At 55.7% G+C, this 22952-nt stretch overlaps 1 protein-coding gene across 5 annotated transcripts in view; it reads left to right on the forward strand.

Moving 5' to 3' along the window:
* The window catches only part of LOC142423179 (serine/threonine-protein phosphatase 4 regulatory subunit 1-like), a 95458-nt gene extending 73649 nt beyond the window's left edge, over positions 1-21809 (forward strand). For 3 of the 5 annotated variants that reach the window (XM_075528384.1, XM_075528385.1, XM_075528387.1), the window contains 14 exons: positions 3335-3442; positions 4190-4255; positions 6277-6435; positions 6724-6896; positions 7723-8138; positions 9728-9888; positions 12547-12642; positions 13372-13557; positions 13796-13957; positions 14675-14775; positions 17035-17155; positions 17948-18082; positions 20067-20208; positions 21087-21806. In XM_075528384.1, coding sequence (XP_075384499.1) covers positions 3335-3442; positions 4190-4255; positions 6277-6435; positions 6724-6896; positions 7723-8138; positions 9728-9888; positions 12547-12642; positions 13372-13557; positions 13796-13957; positions 14675-14775; positions 17035-17155; positions 17948-18082; positions 20067-20208; positions 21087-21244 — 2184 coding nt within the window. In that variant the 3' untranslated portion in view covers positions 21245-21806. Of the gene's footprint in view, positions 1-3334; positions 3443-4189; positions 4256-6276; positions 6436-6723; positions 6897-7722; positions 8139-9727; positions 9889-12546; positions 12643-13371; positions 13558-13795; positions 13958-14674; positions 14776-17034; positions 17156-17947; positions 18083-20066; positions 20209-21086 lie in introns of all 5 variants that reach the window. The other 2 variants (XM_075528388.1, XM_075528383.1) reach the window with 2 other exon arrangements.
* The last annotated feature ends 1143 nt before the right edge of the window (positions 21810-22952 follow it).

Raw genomic sequence — 22952 nt, forward strand, 5'->3', positions numbered from 1 at the left:
ACCTATCCCATCCAGATAAACATGCAGAGACAACAATATGCACAAACACAAGATAGAGCAAAGCAAAGCAACCATAAATAAAACAATAGCTCCAATCACAACAACAAAAAGGCAAACGACAAAAAAGAAAGAAAGAAAAGCCTATAAATCAGTTCAATGTCTATTTGTTGCCCTTTCCGAGTGATGGGCGCCACACCCTGCCCCCAGAGTCTATTTTTTGTGTTCCCCTTGCTGCTCTGCTGCATGTCCCCAGTGTCTTGCCTCTGCGTGGTGGGCGCAGGGGGAGCCCAGTTCCCGCTGTGTGTCCAGTGCTGTCCCTAGTGGTGCTATGGGTCAGTGAGGAACTTCGCGTGTCCTCGTAGGGCCCGCCCTACGGTCCTCTCTGGGCATTGGCTGCTCTGAGCAGAAATAGTGTCCTCAAGGCTTGGTGGGCCAGGATGTGCTTCACCCTTTTTTCCTGCCCCCTCATTGGCTCCTGACGTGCTCTGAGCAGGCTCATCCCTCTCCTTGAGCTGTAGCTTCAGTGCTGAGGTGAATTCTTCTGGGGGGAAGTGGCGCTGTCCGCTTAGCTAGTAATGGGGTGGGCGGTCCCTTTTTCTTCTACTTTTAAATGTTGATTTATATTCAGTATCATTTCCTTCCTTCTACTTGTTTTGAGTTCAAATTGCATGGTTTTTCTAGCTTAAAGTGGAAATTTGTAAGTTTAAGCCTACTTAAAAAAAAATTTTTTTTTTAAAAAGAAGACGAAACAACCTTTATGGAGGAAAACTGCTCTGTCTCTTTATCCCCCAGAATGGCCAGTGGATTCGAACCTGCAACCCTTTGGTCAACAGCCCAGCACTTCCCCACCGTGCCGCAGTGCTCCTTTTCTTTAAAGACTTCAGAGCATTCACACCACGAATTTAACTGTCTCGTCTTTGTGATTTATTGACCCATTGATGCTTAAGAAACATATTTTGTTGTCTCTCTTAGTGGTCATAAATGCTGAGCCTCTTCTTTGATATTAACACACCCAGTACAGCACTCGCATGCTGGCCGTATAGTATATTTGGATGCATCCTTCTGTTTTCAACCGACATGGCTTTACATTGAAAGTGTTTCTGCTTGGGTTGGATCCTGTTTTTAGATGCAGTCTGACAGCTTCTGCCTTTTAATTTAGTGGTTAGTCTGTTTACATCGAATGTAATTACTCCCCACTTGGGCTTTTTCGTGCGTTTTCTGTGCTTGGTCCTCTTTTTCCTGCCATCTTTTGGGTGTTTTTGTCCGTACTGCATTTCCATCTCTCTGCCGAGGGTTTTCCATTTTCAGCTGGATCCATTGTATAAGCATCACTGCACAGCCCTAGACCCCTGTGTTAAATAGAGATATCACAACAGAAAGCTGATGTTTCCACCCACACCTCTGTCTAGGTCGGCACACTTCTGAAGGGTGGGGTTGCCGTCTCCCGAGCGCCTCCCTGAAGTAGTCTGCCGTCCGCTGTGTGGTCACCAAGTCAAGATGGCAGTGTGAGAGTCCTCGGGGGACGTGAGCCATGTTCCTCGTGAAAGGACAGAAAGAACCCTGCCAGGGGCAAGACGAGGGCTTTCCGAGCTCCCACGGAAGCTCTCCTTGGACGAGCGAGTAGGTGCCCTGACCAAGCGGGAAGGGAGAGCTCTTCAATGCAATGCTCTGGGCCGCTTTCTCACCAAAGCAGTTTTCAGTTTTCTGAGACTTCTGCGACCCCTTTGGAGGTCCCCAGGAAGTCACCATAACCTTCTGAAAAGACCTCTCTGCTTTCCACGGAGCTGGTCCAGCAGACCCCACCCCCGGGAGCTGCTGTTTGGATTGGCTGTTGCCCTTTCTGGATTGTATTGTGAGTTCAGGACTCTCCTATGCTTTTGCCTTGTTCCATGCTATCCCCTCCCTTCGTTTGTTTATCTTCAATCTGCTAGTTTGTTCTGCAGGACCCTGGGCAGCTCCTCCACGCACCATGCAGGCATGGTTCTGTGGGCAGCCAGAGACTTCAGCAGGTTTTGTGCACAAATGTTGGTCCTTACTTCTCAGTCTCTCCCATTGCAGCGCATGTGCTCTGCTTCCTTGGCTGTTGGTTCCTTTCTGGTGACGTTCTTTAGTTAGTGTCTGCAAGTGGGTCAGTAGTTGCTTATCTCCAAGAAGAACCAGACCCATTGCCACTGAGTGGTTCGATCCGGACTCGAACTGAGCCCTGTGGGGCTGCAAGGCCACGGGTAGGACTTACAGAAGCAGCGGCCATGCCTTTCTCCGCTGGGGTCTGAGCTAGCAGCTTTCCAGGGTTAGCCGCTGCGCACTCAGCTCACCTCCTCCAGGGCTCTGCTAGTGCCACCAAGCAACTGGGCTGTTACTCGAACCCTGCTGCTTTTCAGAGGTCCTTCCCATTTCTTTCCTGAGCTTCCCCTCCTGTTTATTTGTCACAAGCCTGTTTCCTTGGAGCCCTTGGACTGAAGTCTAATACCAAGACCACAGCGCCAAAGTCCGATTCATAGCGGCCCTGTAACTAGTAGCTGCTTTCCAGTTCTTTGGAAGTGCGCTCATCCCAGCTCCTTGCTCTTCTACGGGTCTGTTTGTGCGGACTGAGACTTTTCCACTTGCGGGTCTGTGGGTTTATGGTCTGTTGGATCTTACTGGTGAGCTGCTTACAGACTCTGGGTCTGTCCTGTTCTGAAGAGTGTCGGCGTGAGTGAAATTGGCTGAGTTCCACTTCGGGCTGTCTCCCTTCCCTCGCAGCTCACGCCCTCGCCTCTGCCTGATCAAGCCACAGTGGAGGGCAGCTTGGCTTGGAGGGAACCCTGGTGGCATAGTAGCATCTAACTAAAAGGTCAGCAGTTCAAAACCATCAGCCACTCCGTGGGAGGCCAATAAGACTTTCTACTCCTGTAAAGAGTTACAGGCTTGGAACCCACAGAAGCGTTTTCCCTGCCCGTCCCCCCCCCCCCAACCCCCGGAGGTGGGTTTGGTTGACTGGAGGTGGAGCAGTGCCGTGTAAATACGCAGAATGGGCCATGGCAGGTCCAAGCCAGCACCCCCTTCTCTGCTCGTCTGAGTGCTGGCTGTTGCGGCCGTGTGTCATACCCTCTCTGAGCCTTGGGCAGACAGGGACACATGAGGCGCAGGCGTGAGGCTCTTGGGAAGGTGGAAGGAGCTGGCATGTGCGGGTGCTCACACCAATCCTTTACGTGTTGGGTCATGTGGTGGGTGCCTGGCAGGCCGGGACTGCTGGGCATCACAGGGCCCCTTCTCAGAGGCACTGGTCTTGTGTACTTCTGGGACTGCTGAGCCTCACGTGCCTGCAGGTGATGCCCTTCTCTCGTTCCCTCAGATCATCTGCAAGATGGCCTCCATGCTGAGCAAGAGCACCGTGGCCCACCTGCTGCTGCCCCGGTTCTGCGAGCTGTGTGGGGACAGCAGGCTCTTCCAAGTGCGCAAGGTTGGGACCCACCACCCTGATGCTTCCTAGAAGTGATGATTTTACTAAAATTAAAAACCGAGTCCTCCCAAGGTTCTGGCCTTCTCCAGTAGATGCAGTCTAGAGGGAGAGCTTGGCCCAGGCGCACTGTGGGAGGGCAGCGGCGGAGCACGGCTGCGCATTGTCACCGTGCTGGTACACGCAAAGAGCCGGGGCAGGCTTGCGTGCTGAGTGCATCTGTGGCAGCCATTGGTGCCTTGCCATCAGCCGCCTCTACCCCGGCCCATGGAGCCTTTCATCAGAGCCCCGTACCTTCCAGACACTGGCCATCACACTACCCAGCTGGCCCTGGCTCTCAGGGCTGCTGGCACACACCCCCCCCCCCCCCGGCTCTGACTACTCCATCTCCCACTTGGCTCCTTGCAGTGTAGCTGACCTACTCCCTTGGGTGCCTCATCCTGATGCACAGGCCAGACTGAGCTCGTTTACTGCTCTGCCTCAGAGAGTGTGAAGGGTCCTTCTTAGCCTGCTGCGAACTAAATGCATGATGTCTGGGGCTCAATTTGGAGCTGAAAGCCCCAGTGCCCACGCCCTTCAGTAAATCTCCTGCTTGTGATGCACCGTGGGTGCCTAGGTGGTGCCCATGGGGCGCCTGGCATAGCGCACGCTCGTTAGCGGCCTCACGACCAGTTAGTGGTACAGCTGCTGCCATGCTGTGGAGGCAGGCCTCCCGCTAAGATGAGTGGGCCTGCTGTTTGCTTCTTTAAGGTGTGTGCTACGAATTTTGGTGACATTTGCCACGCCGTGGGACAAGAAGCCACCGAGAAGTTTTTGGTACGTGGAGTTTTGCTGCTTCGAATTGCCTACTCACCCTTTCCGGCCTATCTCAAGATCAGTGTCAGGTTGGGCATGCACAGTCTGGTCCTTGGCAATGCCAGCTCCCTTGGCATCTGCCCGACTCAGACCAACGGCTCCTGACTTAAGCATCCGCCTGACTCAGACCAACGGCTCCTGACGTCTGTGGGATGGGCCAGCTTCCCTGTTGATGAGCAGTCACCCCTCACTGGTTGTTCTCCCGAGGTCTCTTGAGGGTCCGAGCTGCCCTGCCTTATCTTGCCCACCTGCCCTTTCTGGAATACCGCTTCACCACGTCACTCCAGGGCTTCAGAACCTCTGGCCCTTTCCTTGGTCTGTGGGTTAAATTCTATACCATCCCTTAGTGGGGAATTTGGTCCCTTCCCAGCATCCTTCACTGCCCCGCCTCCAGTCCTCATCCTCAGTTCTGAACCCTGGCGGGTCTCCCCTCTGACTCTGCACTCGAGTCGTGCATGTGCTGGGGCCTCGTGGTGGCAGAACCCCGCTCGGCAGGGCAGGGCAGGGCAGGGCAGGGCGGATGGCTGTTCTTCTAAGGAGCTCCTGGTGATTCAGACGCACAGCAGCGTGGAGAGCCATTTCTCTGGCCCCACCTGATGACTTGTCAGCTCCCTTGAGGTGCCTGCTCAGTCTTGCCGTCTCCCTCCAGGGTCCTCCTGCCTGGCAGGACCCACCCATTCCTCAGCCCAGCGTGAGCGTGTCTGTATCAAGCCGTGTTCTTGACAAGACTTCCCTGCGCACTCTTGCCCAGCCAGCCCACTGCCATCGAGTTGATGCCCAGCTCACCCTGGGCAGGGTTTCCAAGGAGCACACAGCCTTGGCGTTCTCCCTCAGAGCAGCTGGTGGGTTTGAACCGGCAGTCCATGCTTCTCTGGCAGTGCCCCTGGGAGACGCCTCTCGTGTTAACATGTTAACGATGGCATTTTTATTCAAGAGTGGATCTTGGCATGAGGGTTATAAAAGGATCTCACGCCAAAGATTCTGTTTCACTCGTGGACTTGATGAGCGCGCCAGGAAGACAGATAACGAGTTTAGTGGAGACGGGAGTGCCCCGCACAGTGACAGGCCAACCAGTGAGTGCGGAAGGGGGTGTACAGGCAGATTCCTGAGTGTCTGGAAGCCACCAGGCGTCTTCGGGGGCACTGATGGCCACAGCCTGCATGCCTGTGGACAGCAGTTGCTGGCATGACTTTCAGTTTCTGCCAGCCGGCCTCCTGGCGTACAGACTTGTGCCAGGGATGCCCTAAAAGGGTGAGCCACCGGACACCTGCTACATTCAGGTAACACTGACTGGTCGTTGTGCCGGTTGGTGGGGTTTTCTCTTATCTACTGAATGTAACCAAGAGGCAAGGGGAGTGTTTCTCTCTCTCTGAGTGTTTCAAACGACCCCTTGTAGACGTGCATTTCCTCTTGTTGTCATGGATTTCGGGACATGCCTTAGCCCCCTCATGAAGTGGGCTCTGCATGTCTTTTGTCCCCGTTTTCCTCATGCCGTGACTTCCTGCTATGTTTCTCTGGAAGGCTGACCCGCCGTGGAGGATCCCCTGTGGCAGTTTCCTCTTCGGTGGTTCAGTGGCTCTGATGACGGTCTTCACAGCGTAGTAGCTCCCCGTTCGTTCCAGTCGGATAGTCCTGTGCGCCTTCATCTAGCTTCCCTGCCCACTGCCCTCCCGTTTCTGCTGTAGCGTCATCGTAGACCCCTTGCTTCCCTCCATGGGATTGGTGTCGAAGGATCAGCATACCCCTGGGTGATTTTCTTTGGGTGCCCATCTGTTCCATTGCTGGAAGGTGACCGTAGGATAGTTTTTGCTGGCGGTTTCAAGAGTATCCCAGGTGAATAGTCTCCGGGAGCTGTCCAGGGTTGACTGGTCCAAGGACTCTGAACTTTGGGGAGTTCTGTTGCCTGTGTTTCCCCCTTCCTCCTTGAAGCCCTCAGTCATGGCTCCGACCTCGAGCGCCCCCCGTTGTCCTTGCTTCGGTAGATCCCAAAGTTCTTTGAACTCTGTGCGGACAATGTGTGGGGCATGAGGAAGGCCTGTGCGGAGTGCTTCATGGCTGTGTCCTACTCCACGTCCCCCGAGGTGCGCCGAGCCCAACTCTCCCCGCTCTTCATTCGGCTCGTCAGCGACCCCTGCCGGTGGGTAAGTCAACACGCCACTTCCCATCACCGGGGGGTCTTGCCACCCACCCCCTGAAGTGCCAGAGAGGACAGTAAAGGAAACACCACCAGCCATAATGCTCCAGTGATGAGGATCGGGCCCCCTGAGGGCTGCCCCATCATTGGGTCCCGTTAGCTGTTACTAGGCGGGAGGGAGCTGACGCCCTAAAGAGGCAGACTCACTACTATGGCACCGGGGCTCCTCGGGGACCACTTTGGGAGCAGGAAATTCGGTCGATGCTTCGCTCACGTCCCACTCCCCGGCTTCCAGGTGCGCCAGGCTGCCTTCCAGTCCCTGGGCCCCTTCATCTCTACCTTTGCAAACCCCTCCCGGGCTGGCCTGTATATCCGAGAAGATGGGACCCTGAGCATCCGATCCCCCGCCCAGGACCTGGACTCCAGCTGGCCCCCTGTGGGCAGCAGTGCTGCCCCTCCCTCTGCCGGGTGAGCTCCAGCCAGGACCCAGATGCCCACTGGAGCCTCGGGCAGTTCACTCGCGCGAGGTTTAGGAATGGTGGCCTTCTGGGCAGGAGGGGATATGAGAGCTTTAATTATGTGAAGAGGCAAAAAGTAATTGCAATAATGATTTTGAAACATGACTACTGGGTTATGAATAATGAAGCTACCCTGTCTCCTAAATTTAGATGAAATATTCATTGAGAGTCGTGATTAAATAACCTGTAAAGAATATTTTCTCTTACTTTCTGGTTAATGAAGTTCTTTCGATAATTCACGTTGGGAAAGACAGGAGGCCTTCCCTGAGAGGGCCCTTTGTGATGCAGGCCCTCTGGGCACACGTGGGTGGCCGTCCCACCTGCCCTGCTGAAGAGGGGGGTCTCTGAGGGCACAGGTGCTTTTTCAGATGGGCCCGGCCTGCCTTACTCCTTTGGAAGCCCTTGGTACTGCTGTGTGTAGAGCCCAGGGGCACTTTTCCCTCTGCTCCGCAGACCTAGGTGGACTGCACCTTTTCTTTCCCCGAGCGCTGTCCCCTAGTGGCCACCCCGGTGAGCAGTCCCTCTTGCCCCAGGGGTGTGCCCTGCTCAGTCAGACGCTGGGGGGCCATGGAGAGGGCAGTGGCTGCACCTCTGCCAGGTGCTTTCAGAGCCCAGGATCCTCCTGGGGGGGGAGGGCAGAGGGAGCAGCCACAAGCTTCTCTCCTCCAGTTGGCTGGCCTTGGGGCTGGGGAGGTGTCCAGGGGGGGCGGGGTTGTAGGAGTTCTGGTGGCTAGTTGAACAAACTGCTCAAGTTTGCCTCCCCCAATCTGACCCAGTTCAAGGACGTGCATGCTGACAGAGCCAGGCCTACGGGTGACAGGGGCACCCACGGAGTCCAGTGGCAGTTCTGCCAGTCCCACAGAGAGCTCCATGCTGCTTGGAACCCACTCAGCCAGACCGCCCCCAGGGCCCAGGGCCCTCTCGGAGCTTCCCGACGTCAGCAGCCTCCCTCAGCCTGGGTCCTCAGCCTCCCTGGAAAGCCCCCAGGATGTGTTTGGCACCTTCTTGTACTGGCGAGCTCCTCTCCCAGATATCAGCAGGGACTTGGAGCTGCTGGTAGGCAAGCCTGCACCACAGGAGGTTGCCCGCTGCCCACCTGAGAGCTTGCTGACCCCCTGTGTGACCCGCAGTGATCTGCAGAAGGTCCTGGAAAGCCTGCCGGAGCACATGAAGCAGGACCCGGACATCCAAGGTACCGCTGCCCCTCAGGCAGGAGAGGAGACAGGTGGAACTGTGGGGCCACTGCTGGGCGTGTCACTGTCCCCTCTGCTGCTGTCCCCTCTGCTGACTGTCGCAGGCTGACCACGAACCTGCCATGCTGTTTCAGCCCCCACCCCACCCCCACCCCCTGTCCAGCCCTCTGTGGTCCTGAGCGGCCCAGGCCATGGCTCCTTTTGGAGCCCGTTAGCTCAGCCCCTAGCTAGGCCTGATGGCTTCTGTGTGTGTACAAGAGGGAAAAGTACAACTTCTCCTTTGGGGTGCTTTTCATTTCATGACTAGTGCCCCCACTGAGTGTCTGATCCATATCCATTATCACGACGCTTCTCTGCCTCTGAGCAGTGCTATATTTGTATTCCTCCTTGAGCCTGGGAGACTGGAAAAACACCCCGTTGCTGCTGTTGCTGGGCAGAGCTCTGCGGAGCTTTTGGGCAGGAGACGTGGACACCCCGTCTGCCCTCTGATTATTCTCTGCCCTCACATTTATAAAGGAAATGAAGTCTCTGCTCGCTGAAGGGGTGAGCTCATGGGTCGTGCCACTCCGAGAGCTGCAGACCTGGTTTTGGAAAGCACCAAGACCCCCAAGCCTGCACCAACTAGGGGAGAGGGTCCCAGACCACTGACCTGGGGGGCCTTTGCGGTCCCGTCAGGGGACTGAGTCCACAGCTACCTGGAGGATAGGGCGGACGCAGCATGCCCTGGAGGCACAAGGCAGCACGTCGGTGGACCTAGGAGTAGGGGGATGTTTGTGAGAGGTTCTCACCGCATGTCGAAGAGCGATTGGCCTTTGACATGCTAGAGAAGCAGTGAGCTTCAGAAGGCGTTTCTGCTGCATCTGACGTGGACTGGCTTGTGGTTTGTGTGTGTGTGTGTGTGAGGAAGGGGTCCGTGGGTCTCTGGCCCTAGAAGATTTCGAGAGAAATGATTCTTCAGGTGTTAGTGAACAAGTCATGGTTGGACTGTCACTGTGGTCCTCGGGAGGGCCTGGCATGCTGCCCCAAGGGGCTGGGGGGCATTGCCCTAAATATTGGGGAACCAGCCAGGAAGTCTGCAAGCTGAAAGCACCAGGGGTTCTAAGCAGCGGAACAGGAGACGCAGGAAGCGCTGTGGACATGCACGTGCGCGCGCGTGTATGTGTGTGTGTGTGTGTGTGTGTGTGTGTGTGTGTGTGTGTTGGGGTGGACAGGCATCCATCCTGCTTTACACCTGGGGGCTGGACGCCCCCTCGCCTCCATGGAGGTACAGGAACATGTATCTTGGGTGGAAGGGTTTTAGGCTAGCCTGGTATTCCTAATTGAGGCTTCTTATGTTCCCGTTCCCTGCTCTGTGCAAGGCGTCTGGTTGAGAGAGTTAACACTAATCGCCCTCAACACCCCCACCTTGCTGAAGGCTTGCTTGAAGACTCCAGGGCCCAATTACCGTGCTCCTGCCGCCCAACCGCAGACATGGGGTGTGTGTGTCTGTGCAGCCCACCCACATTACGCAGACTTCTCTGAAGTGAAGCGCGAGCTCCCCCCCCAACCAAGTAAGTTATTAAAATTCTGGAAACTTCCCTCCCTCCAGCTCAAGTTCAGGTCTTATCAGCTGCCCTGAGAGCTGCACAGCTTGACTCTGCGCACGCGTCTGAGGGCAGAGACGAGGGGCCCGCCGAGGGAAGTCAGATGTCGCTGTCTGCCACCCCCGCTCTGGACGCGCCGGCCGAGGCCAGGATATTGCAAAGCACAGTGAGTGTCTGCCGGGTCCCTCCACCCCCGAGGAGTGACAGAAATCACACAGCCCGCTCGAGAGCACGCTTTATTAACATATCCCGGCAGAGATGATAAATGGCAAATTTAATTTTATTCTTAAGGTCATGTTTTGGATAACTAGACAACCAGTCAATCAGGTGATTGATAACCCTGATCCTCTTCCACAAAAAAAAGGGTGCAGAGACCAAAAAGTGGCTTCCCTCTCCTCCCAAGACGACAGGAACTGGCCCCTGGTGGGAGGGGGCCGACTGTCGACCAGCAGTTCTCAACCTTCCAGGTGACGCCGCCCCCCCCCCCCCCCAACCATAAAATTATCTTTGTTGCTACTTCGTCTCTGTAATGTTCCTCCTGTTATGAATTGGGCAACCCCCGTGAAAGGTCCGTTGGACCCCCAAAGGGGTCACGACCCACAGGTTGAGAACCACTGGGGTGGACAGTGCCTCCCACCCCTCTCAGGTGTGCCTGTGTCTTCGTGGCGGGAGGAGAGGCTGCGCCATCTGGGTGGAGAAGTGAAAGCAGACAGCAGGCTCCGGGGGCCTAGCCCAGCCTGGCCTGCCTCCCAGGCTCCTTCCCACGGGGCTGCCTGGCTCGAGAGCGTCTTGGAATCAGAGTCACTTCTGAGACCCTGGCGTCCTCGCCCCGCCCCACGTGCTGCTGAGAGACTCTCTTCAAACTCTGGGTCTCCAGGGCCGACTCCCAGGGCTTGCTTCTCCTAACTGTCTTTCAGTGATTGGACTGACTCCTCACCCATCCACCCCTTCCCTCATCGGCCTGCCCCAGTAGAGCCAGTAGACAAGTGGTCACGAAGCGCAGAGAAAGCATTTGAGAGGGCACAGAAGTAGCCTCAGACCAGTCACAAGTGGGGCGGCATCCCCCTGTGCTTGCTTGTGTTTCAGAAGCCAGGCAAGAACCCTCACGTTGTCCTTGGAACCCAGACTTGAAGGCATCCCGAGTGCAGTCAAAGGGCATTAGTGGCCACACTTTGCCTTGGGAGGGACGTGGCAACTCCGTGGGCTTCTCTGTTGTCGACAGGCGTGGAGTGGGAGCAGGGTCCTCATGGCCTCTCTCTTGAGTCCCCTGCCTTAAAACCCAGTTGAGCTCAGTGTCGGGGTGCAGCAGCCTGGCTCCTGAACTGGCCCGTTTGCCACAGGGGCCCTTCCATGCACAGAAGAAGGGACACAAAACAGAAGAACGGGAGGAGGCTAGATCCGAAGGTGGGGAAAATGGCTCCTCAGCTAGGAAGACAGAAGGGAGGGGGAGCCCGCAGGCCCAGAGCCAGTTGGCCACGTGCTGACCCTCCGGTGCCCTGACTTTGCCTCCGCCACTTCACGTGGACGTGGAACGGCCCAGTGGCAGGACAGGGAAACCTGGCCAGAAACACCCCCATGCTCCCGGCCCCAGCGGCCCGTGGCTGGAGTACCTGCCTGGCAGGCCGGGTGGGAAGCATGCCGTGGAGAGGGGGGAGTGTGAGCTGCTTCCAGAACTGCAATTGGGCCTGAGAGGGGAGCGGGGTAGTGAGGACAGGGCCTGTGATCTGGGCTCGGCGGGAAACCAGGGGCTCACAAGTGTTTGGGGGCTGCCTTAGCCGTAGTGGCTTTCCCACACCTGAATTTGATCCCAGCCAGATGAACTGTTGTGCACACCAGTTCCACTGCAGGCTTGGGAGAAAGGGAACTCCTCAAAGGAGAAAGCAGATCCCAGCGGCACAGCTCATTAGTAGACATGCATTTATTAACTCGGAGGGATTGAGACCTTGGGCTATCAGATCAGCACCTTTCCATTCGATCACGTGCCCTGCAGAAACAGACCATGCGTTTCCGCTGCAGTCCTTGGGAATTGACGGCTCTGGTAGCATGCCTCCAAGCAGGCAAAGCATCTATCGGTGTATTAATCGACTTTCCTGGATCATATATTGAACTGATTTGTCAGAACCCATTAAGCTGGTAGACAGTATGACATTTCAAGTGCAAGTCGGAAATCCATGCTATGGTTGAAGGAGAAGGTCAGGTCTCTCTCAGTTAATGTTAATCAATGATCAGAGACCAATATGTCACTGTTGAATATTCCCGCCTGTTTTAATTGTTAACCTAATAGAAAGACTCATCAGCAAACAGGTGTGTTTGCACATGTGTGTACACTTTCCAGGTGCGCACCCCTTCACCAGCCAACCCTTTTGCTCTCGAATGAAGTGGACTTCCCCTGCCAGGCCCTCTCACCCCAGCCCAGTACAGGGGCTGGTGGCCCTTGCCGGTGATAGGAAAGACTGGACGTGCTCACGCCACCGTCTCAGCCAGCTGCCTTCTCCCTCATGGAGTTGTCTGACTCGCATGTGACTATGACTTGAGGGCACTGGGGACCAGGCTGCATTCAGGCCGTTAGGGGAAATGGTTGTCCCTCGCCACCCGTTGCCCATTGTGGCTTTGCAAGATCATCGGGCAGTCTTGGAGTCCGAATGTAGGGCGCCTGCCATGACTAGTCTGCGCAGTGTGGCTTGCCGCTGCGCAAGTAGGCGCTTCAGTACCTGGGGAGAGACCAGGCATACCAGAGAGGCCCTGGCCCCACGGTTGTGAGGTTCTGGGACAGGGGCACCCTTGGGCAGAAGTTGGTGATGTGCCCAATCAATCGTCTCTGCAGGAGCCAGATGAAGAGCTCGATGGGCCCGGCGGCCCTTTGCAGACCAAGCTGAGGCCCAACGCAAGGCCCCCTGAGGAGAACAGATCCAAATTGCAGGTTTGTGGAAACCTTGTGCGCACTCCCGGAGAGAGAGCAGCACAGCTCAAAGCAGGTTTGAGGAAGGCCGTTGGAGCCAGTGTGTTTTCCCCATCAGCGGGAAGGCCGCAGCTTAGTTTACCTGCACCGTTACCTGCACAACTTCAGAAAACAGTTAGCTCTGAAGTATGTGTTTCTAGTCTTCTGAACAATTCAACAAGCAAACCTAATACGAGGAAGCCCTTTGGGATCTACCCGGTCCTCCTCGTCATACCCATCGGTGCAAGGTACTTCCCAGTTTGACCGCTCACTGCCTTGGTGGAAGCCTGGGGCCTGGCTCCGTGCAGGGAGTGGGTTCTGGTGCCGTGCCCACCCCTTGGCGGCCTTGTCGCTGTGGGGCGACATCGGGGGGAGGTGTTTGCGAAGGTCAAGCTGATGACTCAGGGCAGGGTCTTGGGCCGTCCATTCCTGAGACAGAGGCGGGAAAAGCAGAGTGTCTCCTTCCCCAAGAGCGGTGGGCCCTGGAGCGGCCAGCACAGCGGTGCCCCCAGCTGTAGTGTGCTGCTCTGTGCTAGAGCGCCTCCGCCCCAGTGGAAACCGGGCCGCAAGAGCCGCAGCCTGAGTCCTTGGTGTTTCTCCACTGGGTGGTCTTCACCTCCAGTCTTCAAGGCTCTTGTGTTTCAACCAGCCCCAGTCTCTCCCCTCCTGTCAAGCCAGCATGGTGGTCTTTCTCTCTTCCCCACTGCCCAGGACATCATCCCTCAGCCCCTGCTGGACCAGTATGTGTCCATGACTGACCCGGCGCGTGCCCAGACGGTGGACACGGACATAGCCAAGCACTGTGCCTACAGCCTCCCTGGTGTGGCACTCACCCTGGGCCGGCAGAATTGGCACTGCCTGAAGGACACTTATGAGACGCTGGCTTCAGACGTACAGGTACAGCCACCTGCTCGGCCGTGCTTCCAGAGGTGGGAGCTGCGGGAAAGGTGCGGGAGCTGCCCAGGCTCACTGCCTGGCACTTTGCATGGATGTGGAGACACGCTGCCGTGTGGACCGGTTGGTCTCAGGTGCAGTCACTAGCTGCCCGTCTGTGTTGAGCCCCAGAAATGCCATTTACGGTCTCTGCTACACTGACCTCTGCTTGGTTTCTGTGGCTGTCTGTCTGTCTGTGCAGTGGAAGGTGCGCCGGACGCTGGCCTTCTCCATTCACGAGCTGGCAGTGATCCTTGGCGACCAGCTCACAGCGGCCGACTTGGTGCCCGTCTTCAATGGGTTCCTGAAGGACCTGGACGAAGTGCGCATTGGGGTCCTAAAGCACCTGTATGACTTCCTAAAGGTAGGGGGGGGGGAATGCAGGCCGCTCCTCCCCCTTCCCAGATACGTCAGGTGTGGTGGACACAGCCCGCCCACCCTCCCTCCGTCCTCCTGTGGAAGGGACTCAGGGTTTTATGTTCTTTAATCTAATTCTGGGGAGGATGCTAAACCCTCGAGGGGCCTTCAGAAAGCTATGGGAACCTTTCATCCCTTTTGTCCACAACTGTGTCAAGCCTCCTGACAAAACCAGAGGAGCTTGAGTCCTGGCTCGGTGATGTGACGTGAAATGCCAGGGTCACTGAGGAAGAAATCTAATCTCAGTTCCATGCAAAGGGCTTTTTCTGGCAGACATTGCTGCTGCCTCTCTTCTCCCCAACAGCACCCCCACCCCAACTCCCCATTTATGGAAACGACGACTTAAAAATGGCCCAGAGAAACGAATTCATCACATCTGCACCACCCAGAGCAGCCCCCATGGACTCTCCCTGCTCCTCTCCCTCCCCAGCAGGGTGCCTGAGCCTCCCTGAGTTTGTTTTTGTCAGGAGGGCCTTAGGGAAGCAGGAGGCCTGGGCATCTAGAACACCAGACTGGGGGTGTCGGGAGAAGGCCGGGAGCATGCTGACGAGCTGAGGTTGTGGGATGGCAGAGGCCTGCCAGTGGCTGGGTACCACAGAGGGAGGACAGGGCGCGGGCCTCTTGAGGGAGCGCCCACCCTTATGCAAATGCCTGCTGTCCGCAGTTGCTTCCTGCGACCCAGAGGAGGGAGTATCTTTGCCGGCTGCAGGAATGTGTGGTGCCGGACAACAGCAGGAACTGGCGGCTTCGGTATGAGCTGGCAGAGTAAGTCGTGCCCATCGGGGCCAGGAGGAGTCAAATGAGCACCCAGAGTGCCCCCTCCCCCCCGCCCTGCCCCCGCTCCCCACTCCCCCAGCCTTCCTGCTGCAGGCTAGACAGGAGTGTTATTTTGGACAAAGCAATATATTATGCACTGAGGAAGGCGAAGCTGAATTCCAGAGCTCCACGTTACAAATGCCACAGTCTCCAGGGAGACTCGTCTTCCGATGAGGCAGACAGGGCGCACGTCATCGGCGAACCAGAGAGTTCTGTTCTAAAAGACAATTTATTTCAACCGAAGAAAAGATGAGTCACCTGCTCTTTGGTATTTTCCTATGAATCGAAGCAGTGTGGGTCAAAGCTTTCCTGAATGTTCTGAGATGCCGCCCCCTCGCAAGGGTGCAGAGCTAAAGAAAGCCCCCCCCCCACGCTCCCTGGGCACAGGAAAGCGCTTGGACCCACCCGGCTCAGACCGTGGAGACATTGTAAAAGCCCCCCAAGGGGCCACCTCTGGACCTCACTGGTGTGTGAAGGAGTGATTTAATTACAGCCTGTGCTGGTAAAAGGGGCTTTTGTTTGTCTGATTTGGTTTTTCTGTTTGCCTGTTTGCTGCCCCCATGAGTGTGAAGATACCCCTTGGCTAGCCCTCCCTCCTGGTTGCGTGCCTGGCCAGTCAACTAGCCATGTGGGATTCGAGCCCCTCTCAGCCCCTCCCCACGGCCCATTCCCCCATATGTGGCTGGGCATGGTTGGGAGCAAGAGCCCCTGTACACATCCATCCGTCAGGGTGCTGCCACTCCTCAGAGCCAAACAGAATGTTTCTCTCGGCCATGCCCCTTAGTCATTGTGCTTAATCAGAGATTGCAGTCCTGATGCTGTGTCCGCAGCGCAGGCTTCTAGAAGCTCCGAGAAAAACAGGTCGAGTGGGTTTTGTTGTTGTTGTTGTTGTTTTGCATGAAAGCATCACGACCCCTGGTGGCAGCGTGCAGGAGCGCAGACAACTGGCCGCTCCGCGCCCCCTGGCTTCCAGGGCGGCTGGGAACAGTGCCCATCTGCCTTATCTCCCAGCACGGCTATCTCCCATCTCAGCTGCGGTTATTGAAGCCAAAGCTGATGATATGAACTCCTTGTTCCCGGGCCCACAATATTGGCATCGTTTTTTTTCCCCCTGAAAACAGTGTTCTCTGATATGAGTGCACCCACCGTTCCATGGTTCCAGAAGCTGCTTTCATTTCTAGTGGCTTTTTCATTTCCTCTTGTTGCTGGTGTGGAAATCAGGCCATTTATCGTCCAGCCCTGCTCCCCCAGTCCCATTTAGAGAACAGCCAACCGCTGTGGAGGTAAACTGCCCCCACCCAGCTGTCTCACTGGGGTATGGGGGAGTTAGATGGGTATTTTTTGCTTTTGGAGGAAGGAGTAGGTGGGGTCTTGCTAGATTTACTGCCCCCCAGTTCAGGGCCTGAGCAGGCAAGCTGATGGGAGACATCTCGTCTGCAGTTTCAGCAACACTGAAAGGGCTGGGAAAGAAGCCTCATCTGATGCCCCCTCTCCTGGCCCCCAACCCGCCGGCCTCTGGGAACTTCGGCTTCCTCGCTATTTTTAGGTTATCTGATCCCACAGAGTGTTTTCCCAGGTGATAACCTACCCCTACAATGTGAACTCTATCCGTTTCCTACATTTCTCAGGCCCTCGTGTTCAGTCAAATGGATTGCCTTTGGTTTGATTTTAGTGTGTGTCCTGCAGAAGGGATGAGGGTGTGTGTGTGTGTGTGTGTGTGTGTGTGTGTGTGTGTGTGTGTGTGTGTGTGTGTGTGTGTGTGTGTGAGAGAGAGAGAGAGAGAGAGAGAGAGAGAGAGAGAGATTGATTGATTGATTTCCAGTCTCCCCTCTTGTAGGCATGAACAAGTCCATTCTGTTGCCCAGGCCAGGCTGCAACAACGGGCTCTCACCAGCAATGAAGGCCTAGCAGTGGTTTGTTCTGGGCTGTGTGGAGTCACTATAGGTCCAAACAGACTCAATGGCAGCTGACGGCCAGGCAGTCGCCCCCCACCCATTCTAGGGTTCTCTCTCTCTCAGTGTGCACACGTGTGTGTGTGTGTGTTCATGTGTTCCTTGGTAATCTGGCTTGGTCCTCGCCGTCTCCCACGGTCCCACGCTCCCAGCCCAGCTGTTGTGATCTGTCTGGTAAAATGAACATCAGGAGCAATGAGACCAAGTCTTGGCTTTGGCTGGCCTTGCCAACAGCATGCTCTCCCTCCACTTTCAGACAGTTGATCCTGATTCTGGAGCTGTATGAGGCCAGCGATGTCCACGACTACCTGACGCAGACTGCACTCAAACTGTGTGCAGACAGAGTCTCTGAAGTGCGATGGGTCTCCTTCAAGCTAGTAAGAAGTCGGGCTGGCGTTTGCTCTCGGTGGCTTTTGGAGCTTGAAACGCTTACGGTGGCTTCCATTTTAATTAACCGATTGATTTCTGGGCAGAACCTGGCAGTTTTTACTCATGAACCCAGGTTTCAAGTTTTTGAACTATATTATAGTCTTATCAAATGTGTGTATGTGTGCGCAGAGCTGTTTACTTCAGTGATGGAAATTCCAAATAAACCACAATGTAGACCAGACACTCTTGAAGACCATGACGTGACCGTGTGCTTCGTGAACACGTGGGCTTGTTCTACAGGCAGGCTTTGTGGGAAAAGGAGTCAGTGAGCAAAAGATTCCAGGATCGGATGATTCTGTTTCATATGGGCTTAGGCCAGCTGAACACAGGCCCTCCAAACCTGTCATTGAAAACTCTGATTTACTTAGGTACTCCAACAGTATGTATTAAAGTGGTATAAAACTGACACATTCTGAAAGTTGATGATTTGGTTACTATTCAAGGGAACATGCTGCAAGATGTGGAACCTTAAGATTAATGATGCCTTTTTCTCTTGCCAGTTCATAAATTCCATTTGGGGAAAGGTTTGGTGTGTGTCCGTGTGTGTGTGTGGCCATGTACGCAAACATCTTTTTACCTTGTGGGCTAATGATGGCTGTGACAAAAATGACTTCCTGTCACACTTTTAAATTCCCTTGAGAGCTGCATAAAGCCCCCTGGGTCCCTGCTGCATCTGTCTCACCCACACCTTGCGTGGATGCTGGTGGCAGCTCAGGTGGCCCTTTTGGTGTTCTTCACAGGCCGTGGCTGTTCTGCACAAGTTCTACTCGAGCAGTGAGCATGGCCTGGGCTTGAATTTCATCAACGAACTCATCGTAAGGTTCCGGCACTGCCCTAAATGGGTTGGAAGGCAAGCTTTCGCATTCATCTGTCAGGTCAGTGTGTCCTTGGGTGTGGGTGCCCAAGTGCTGAAGTCAGCCTCACCAGATGTCAGCTCTAGATGCTGCCCTCCCCTCTGGTCAGCCCCCTCCCTGCCTTGGAGGGGTGGACTGTGGGGTGGTGGTGGTAGAGGTGGAGGTGGCAGTGGTGTGTGTGTGTGTGTTGGGGGGACAGAGCAACAACATGACCTGCCCCAGTGCCGTGGCTGGTGCAGCCAGTGGCTCATCTATCGGGAGATGATGGCAAGTGCTGGTGTCTCTTCTGTGCCAGCGACGTTGCAGGTGGCACCCAGCATGTGCGTGCTCACCTGGAGCTCAGCTTCGTCACAGGAAGTATGTGAAGCCCCACGCTTTGGTCACGTGCTGCGGTCATACAGACCGGTGAAGGCCCTTTGACACGGCCGTGCTTTGTAGCATTTGCCAAAGCCAAGGGAACGACAGCAGCAGCAGGCCCTGGGGACAGGAAGACACACCCCCGTCCCCCAGCTTACCTGGTTGTACAGCAGTGCCCGGCCCTCCCTCCTTCCTCTCCTGCTTAGCAGCCCCTCAGAGGATTCACCATCACCCTCTGTTGGGTTGGGGGGAGGGGGGCACCACTGGTTCATTGACCATCAGCTTTGAGCTGGGCAGCGGGTGGCAGAGTGGCCACCATGCCGGCCAGACACACACCGCTCCCTCAGCATTCGCGTCATTGGGCGGGAGATGGACGTGTCACCAAGACCTTTGCTTTTACATCACAAGGTTCAGGAAACCACACTAGAGCAAGGCAGCCAAATGACACCAATGATTTTTTCCACCCCACCGCCCCCTCAGGGTCCCCACCAGTGAGGTGGTTTTTCCTTAATTGCTTTCACTAATTATTGGCGATTTAGAAAGCCTAGGCCAGCACAACCTGAGGTCGCTGTGGTACTGGGTCCTCCACAGGGCCACACTGTCCTTCCCACCCTTTGCGGGGGGCTGCGCCTGGAAGTGGAAAGGACGGAGCCCCAGTCAGGCTCACAGCTCGACCCCTGGCCCATTGTGGCCCTGTGTGTCCCCTGCCTGTCATCACCCATGCCTGCAGTCTGTGACGCCTGCAGGAGCAGGATGACAGACTGACACCAGTCAACCTCACAGACTCGGCGTTTCTGACCAGGGAAAACCTGTGGCCACCCCGAGTCCAGCAAGTCTGGGGCCACAGCTCCGACTTCCCTCAGGCAGGACACGGCACAGGGCTGAGAGCCCCGGGCCCAGGGGCAGCCTGACCCTCTTGTCTGGAGGCCTTGGTAGTCCATGTGAGACTCAGGTCTTCTCCCCATCAGACAGGGCTGTGTGCTTTCTGAGGGTGGTGGGGAGAAAGAAGTTAGCGAGAGTGCCGGGCAGGTGCTGGGATTGGTGCAGGAGAAGCCCGATCAGTTGCTAATGGAGGGCTGGACCCTGGAGCCCTTCCCTTGCTGTGCGGTCAGTTCTGACTCCAAGGGGTCTCCCAGGGACGGACTGCCAGGCCTTGCTCCTGCGGGGCCGCGCCGCAGGGTGGCTTCAAGTGGCCTACCTGTGGGTTTGCAGCCGAGTGTTTCAACACGGTGCCACCTGAGCTTCTTGGAACTCTGGACCTGGACCACCCAGTAACAGAGGTTGGGGCCCATCTCCTAGTGCAGATGGGGAAACCGATGCTCAGCCAAAGCCATGAATGAGCCCAAAGATTTAGCTTTCCTGACCCAGGGTGACCTTCGGCACAGGTCTGACCAGGCCCAGTGCACATCTCCCTCGCACCTACAGATGCTGGACCCACACTGGGGACTCTTTTGGGAGCAGCCCTGGTAGCCCCTGGGGTAAACACTCTGCTGCTAACCCAAAGGGGGGGTTTCGCATGCCCCCAGAGGTAGAAAGGCCAGGCAATCTCCTCCCATGAAAACAGCAGCCGAGAGTTCCCTCCTGTGCAGGGCCCGCCGCCGTGGCCCCGCAGCCCCACGTGCTCCTCAGCGCCAGGCTCTCCCTGCAGGCAGTGGTGAGCACCGAGGGCATCCCCGTGGACCAGTTTGTGGAGCACCTGCTCCCCAGCCTCCTCAGCCTCGCCTCTGACCCGGTGCCCAACGTGCGCGTCCTGCTGGCCAAGGCCCTGAGGCAGACCCTGCTGGAGAAGGGTAAGTGCCCTGCCCCCAGGACACATCCGCAACCTCCTCCCCCGGTGGTCAGCACCGCCACAAGACCCGCTCCACCAAAGGATTCTGATTCACAGCAACCCGACAGGACGGTAGAACTGTGGGCTTTCGAGCCTGTCACTCTTTGTGGGAGTGGAAAGCCCCATCTTCCTCCCATGGAGAGGCTGGTTTCGAACTGCTGACCACAGTTAGCAGCCCACTGTGTAACCCCAGGCAGAGCCGCTCTGCATTATGAATCGCACAGTTCAAGGGAAAGAATGCCGTGTGCGTTTGTGTTTTAAGGCGCAGAGGCTGAAAGGCAGCAATGTCACACTGCCGCACGGTGAGGGACAGGTCTGTGACTGGAGCGAGCAGACAGCAGACGGCAGCCTGCCCTCCGTGCGGCGGCCCGGTTTTAGTCACCTCGTTCTGTGGCCCGTGAGAGAACATTCATTCACAGCCCCACCCCTCAGGTCTGTAGGCGATTGGGCGTGGCTAGGTAGAAGGCATGGGAAACCTGCCCACCCCCCACCCCCAACCCGAGCCATCTCCTGCCCCTTCCGTCTGCCCCACCAGCAGCCGCTGCTCCACCCTGAGGAAACAAACGGCAGTGTAGTTTGTTAGTCACGAAACTTTGAAAATAGGTATCCTTGTTCTTGGCAGTCTGTTTTCAAAATGTAAGAAAAAGTGCTCCCTGGAGGCAGTGTGACTTTTTCGAGGCTGGATTGGGGTGGGGGTGGGGGGTGGGCAGATCATCACCTGGTGAGAAATGCTTCCTTGTCCTAGGTGGGATGTGGTTTAAAGGTCAAAACACTGGAGTGTCTATTAGAACACAGTCCATGGCACCTGGGACTCAGGCCCTGGTCTCTTGCTTCCTCCAGCGTATTTCAGAAGTGCCGGGAACCCTCATCTTGAGGTGGTACAGGAGACCGTCTTAGCTCTGCAGTCGGACCGGGACCAGGATGTTTCCTTCTTCGCCACTCTCCAGCCTGAACGGCCGAATGTCATCGACATGTGCACGCTGGAAAACCAGAATTAACCGAGGTGCTGCACACGGCTGCTCAGAAATGGAAGGGGGACAATTGATTGTGTGGGGCCTGCTGAAGAGAACGATGTCTTAGATGGCCCCAACATGCACTCCAAGCACCCCCTGCCTCCCGCTTGCAGCTCCAGAGTGCGGGAGCTGCTCAGGTCTGCACCAAGGTGGCAGCTCCGGGTAGCGGGTGCGTGTGTGGGGGCCGCTCGCTCTTTGGCTCATCAGGTGGCCGGCCATTGCAGCTCTCCCTGGTTACAGAGCCCACATAAACGAGCTTCCTCCCAACTCCCAAGTCCTTCACAGGCTCGCAGCCCTGGCTTCCGGTGCCTCCCTGCACAACATGGTTTATGGTGGCAAATGTTATCTGAAATGCTGTACATATGTAAATAGCTCGACAGGAAGAAAATACAGGGATGTAATGTTAGCCTCTTATCACTGAACAGAACAAATACATCATTTAAATTTATGCTCCCATCTCAAGTTGCTGCAAATATAGCCCCAAATTGTTTATTTTGAAAATGAGCTATTTAAAAAAAACACACACACAAAAGCTAAAGAACGATTTATGTCCGTCTTTTCTAATACTGTATGGACTCTTCTTGGGAGCCGTGCTCGGAACTCGCCCCCACCCGGGGGTGGGCTGGGTAACCGACTACGTGCCTAGGCTTTTGCTAGAATCTTCAAGCTGAACGGTGACACATGGAGAAACCTGGAATCACAAACTAACCACTCCTATTTCCCTGAAGCCCATATGCTTGCTCCACAAACACACCAGGGGTTCGGCGGGGGGAGGGGGGGCAGCGGCGCTAGAATTGGAGCCTCTCCAGGTGGACTTCCAAGTACACAAAGTTTAGTGTCACTGCTCTGAAAGCTAGACCAAGACAAAGATGCTCCGGGGAAGAAACCTCCACTTCAAACTACCATCACCTTGTGACCGCTTTGGTGCCCACGTGTGCTTGCGCTGTCTGTCTGGTTCTCAAAGGGAGGCAGGCCATTTAGAGTTCGAGAGCTAGCTCTAAAGGGCATGGGAGCAGCTTTCCCTTCCCCTCCCTCCCCTTATCTTTTCTCTCATTTATTGCCTTTATGTTATTGCTGACAATATTGAACTTTGTGGCCAACAGGATGTTTGTCTCCCCTCCCCCAAATTCCATTGAGCTGATGCTTGAAAAAGGAAGGAAGGAGTCTCTATGGTGCCAAAGAAAATAAGGCCCCTCGTGAGAACTACAGACCGTACGAAGCCCAGGCTAGCATTTGGGCAACCTCAGGACAAAGGGAGTTTAATAGATGAATCCGTCTGTCTGACACGTAATAGTTGCCTAACGTAAAGAGAGGGACATAATGTGCTCAGTAACAAGCCATTGTTGACATTTAAGAAGGTTCATTCCCTCAGACTGGAAATTGTCATGTGGTTAAATGTGCTGGTCTTGCGGCAGGGAGAGTGACGGAGCCACAGTCGTGCGCCCTATGCAGACCTTGCTTTCCCATGAAGGGGGAAAGCCCACTTGTGTTGTGAGTCTGCGCACTGGGCCGCAGAGCTCTGGACACACTCGACTCAGGTAAACAGGCCGTTCCCTGGAACTGGACGCCAACGCCTCTCCAAGGCAAAGACGTGCTCACGCACAGCATTTCTCGGCTAAAAGCCTTTTTAAAAAAGTAACCTTCCATTTTTATTCTCTTTTGTGACAATAGAGTTTTTTCCTAAGATTGTTCT

Source organism: Tenrec ecaudatus, chromosome 12 (genome assembly GCF_050624435.1).
Source record: "Tenrec ecaudatus isolate mTenEca1 chromosome 12, mTenEca1.hap1, whole genome shotgun sequence".
NCBI classification, from domain to species: Eukaryota; Metazoa; Chordata; class Mammalia; order Afrosoricida; family Tenrecidae; genus Tenrec; species Tenrec ecaudatus.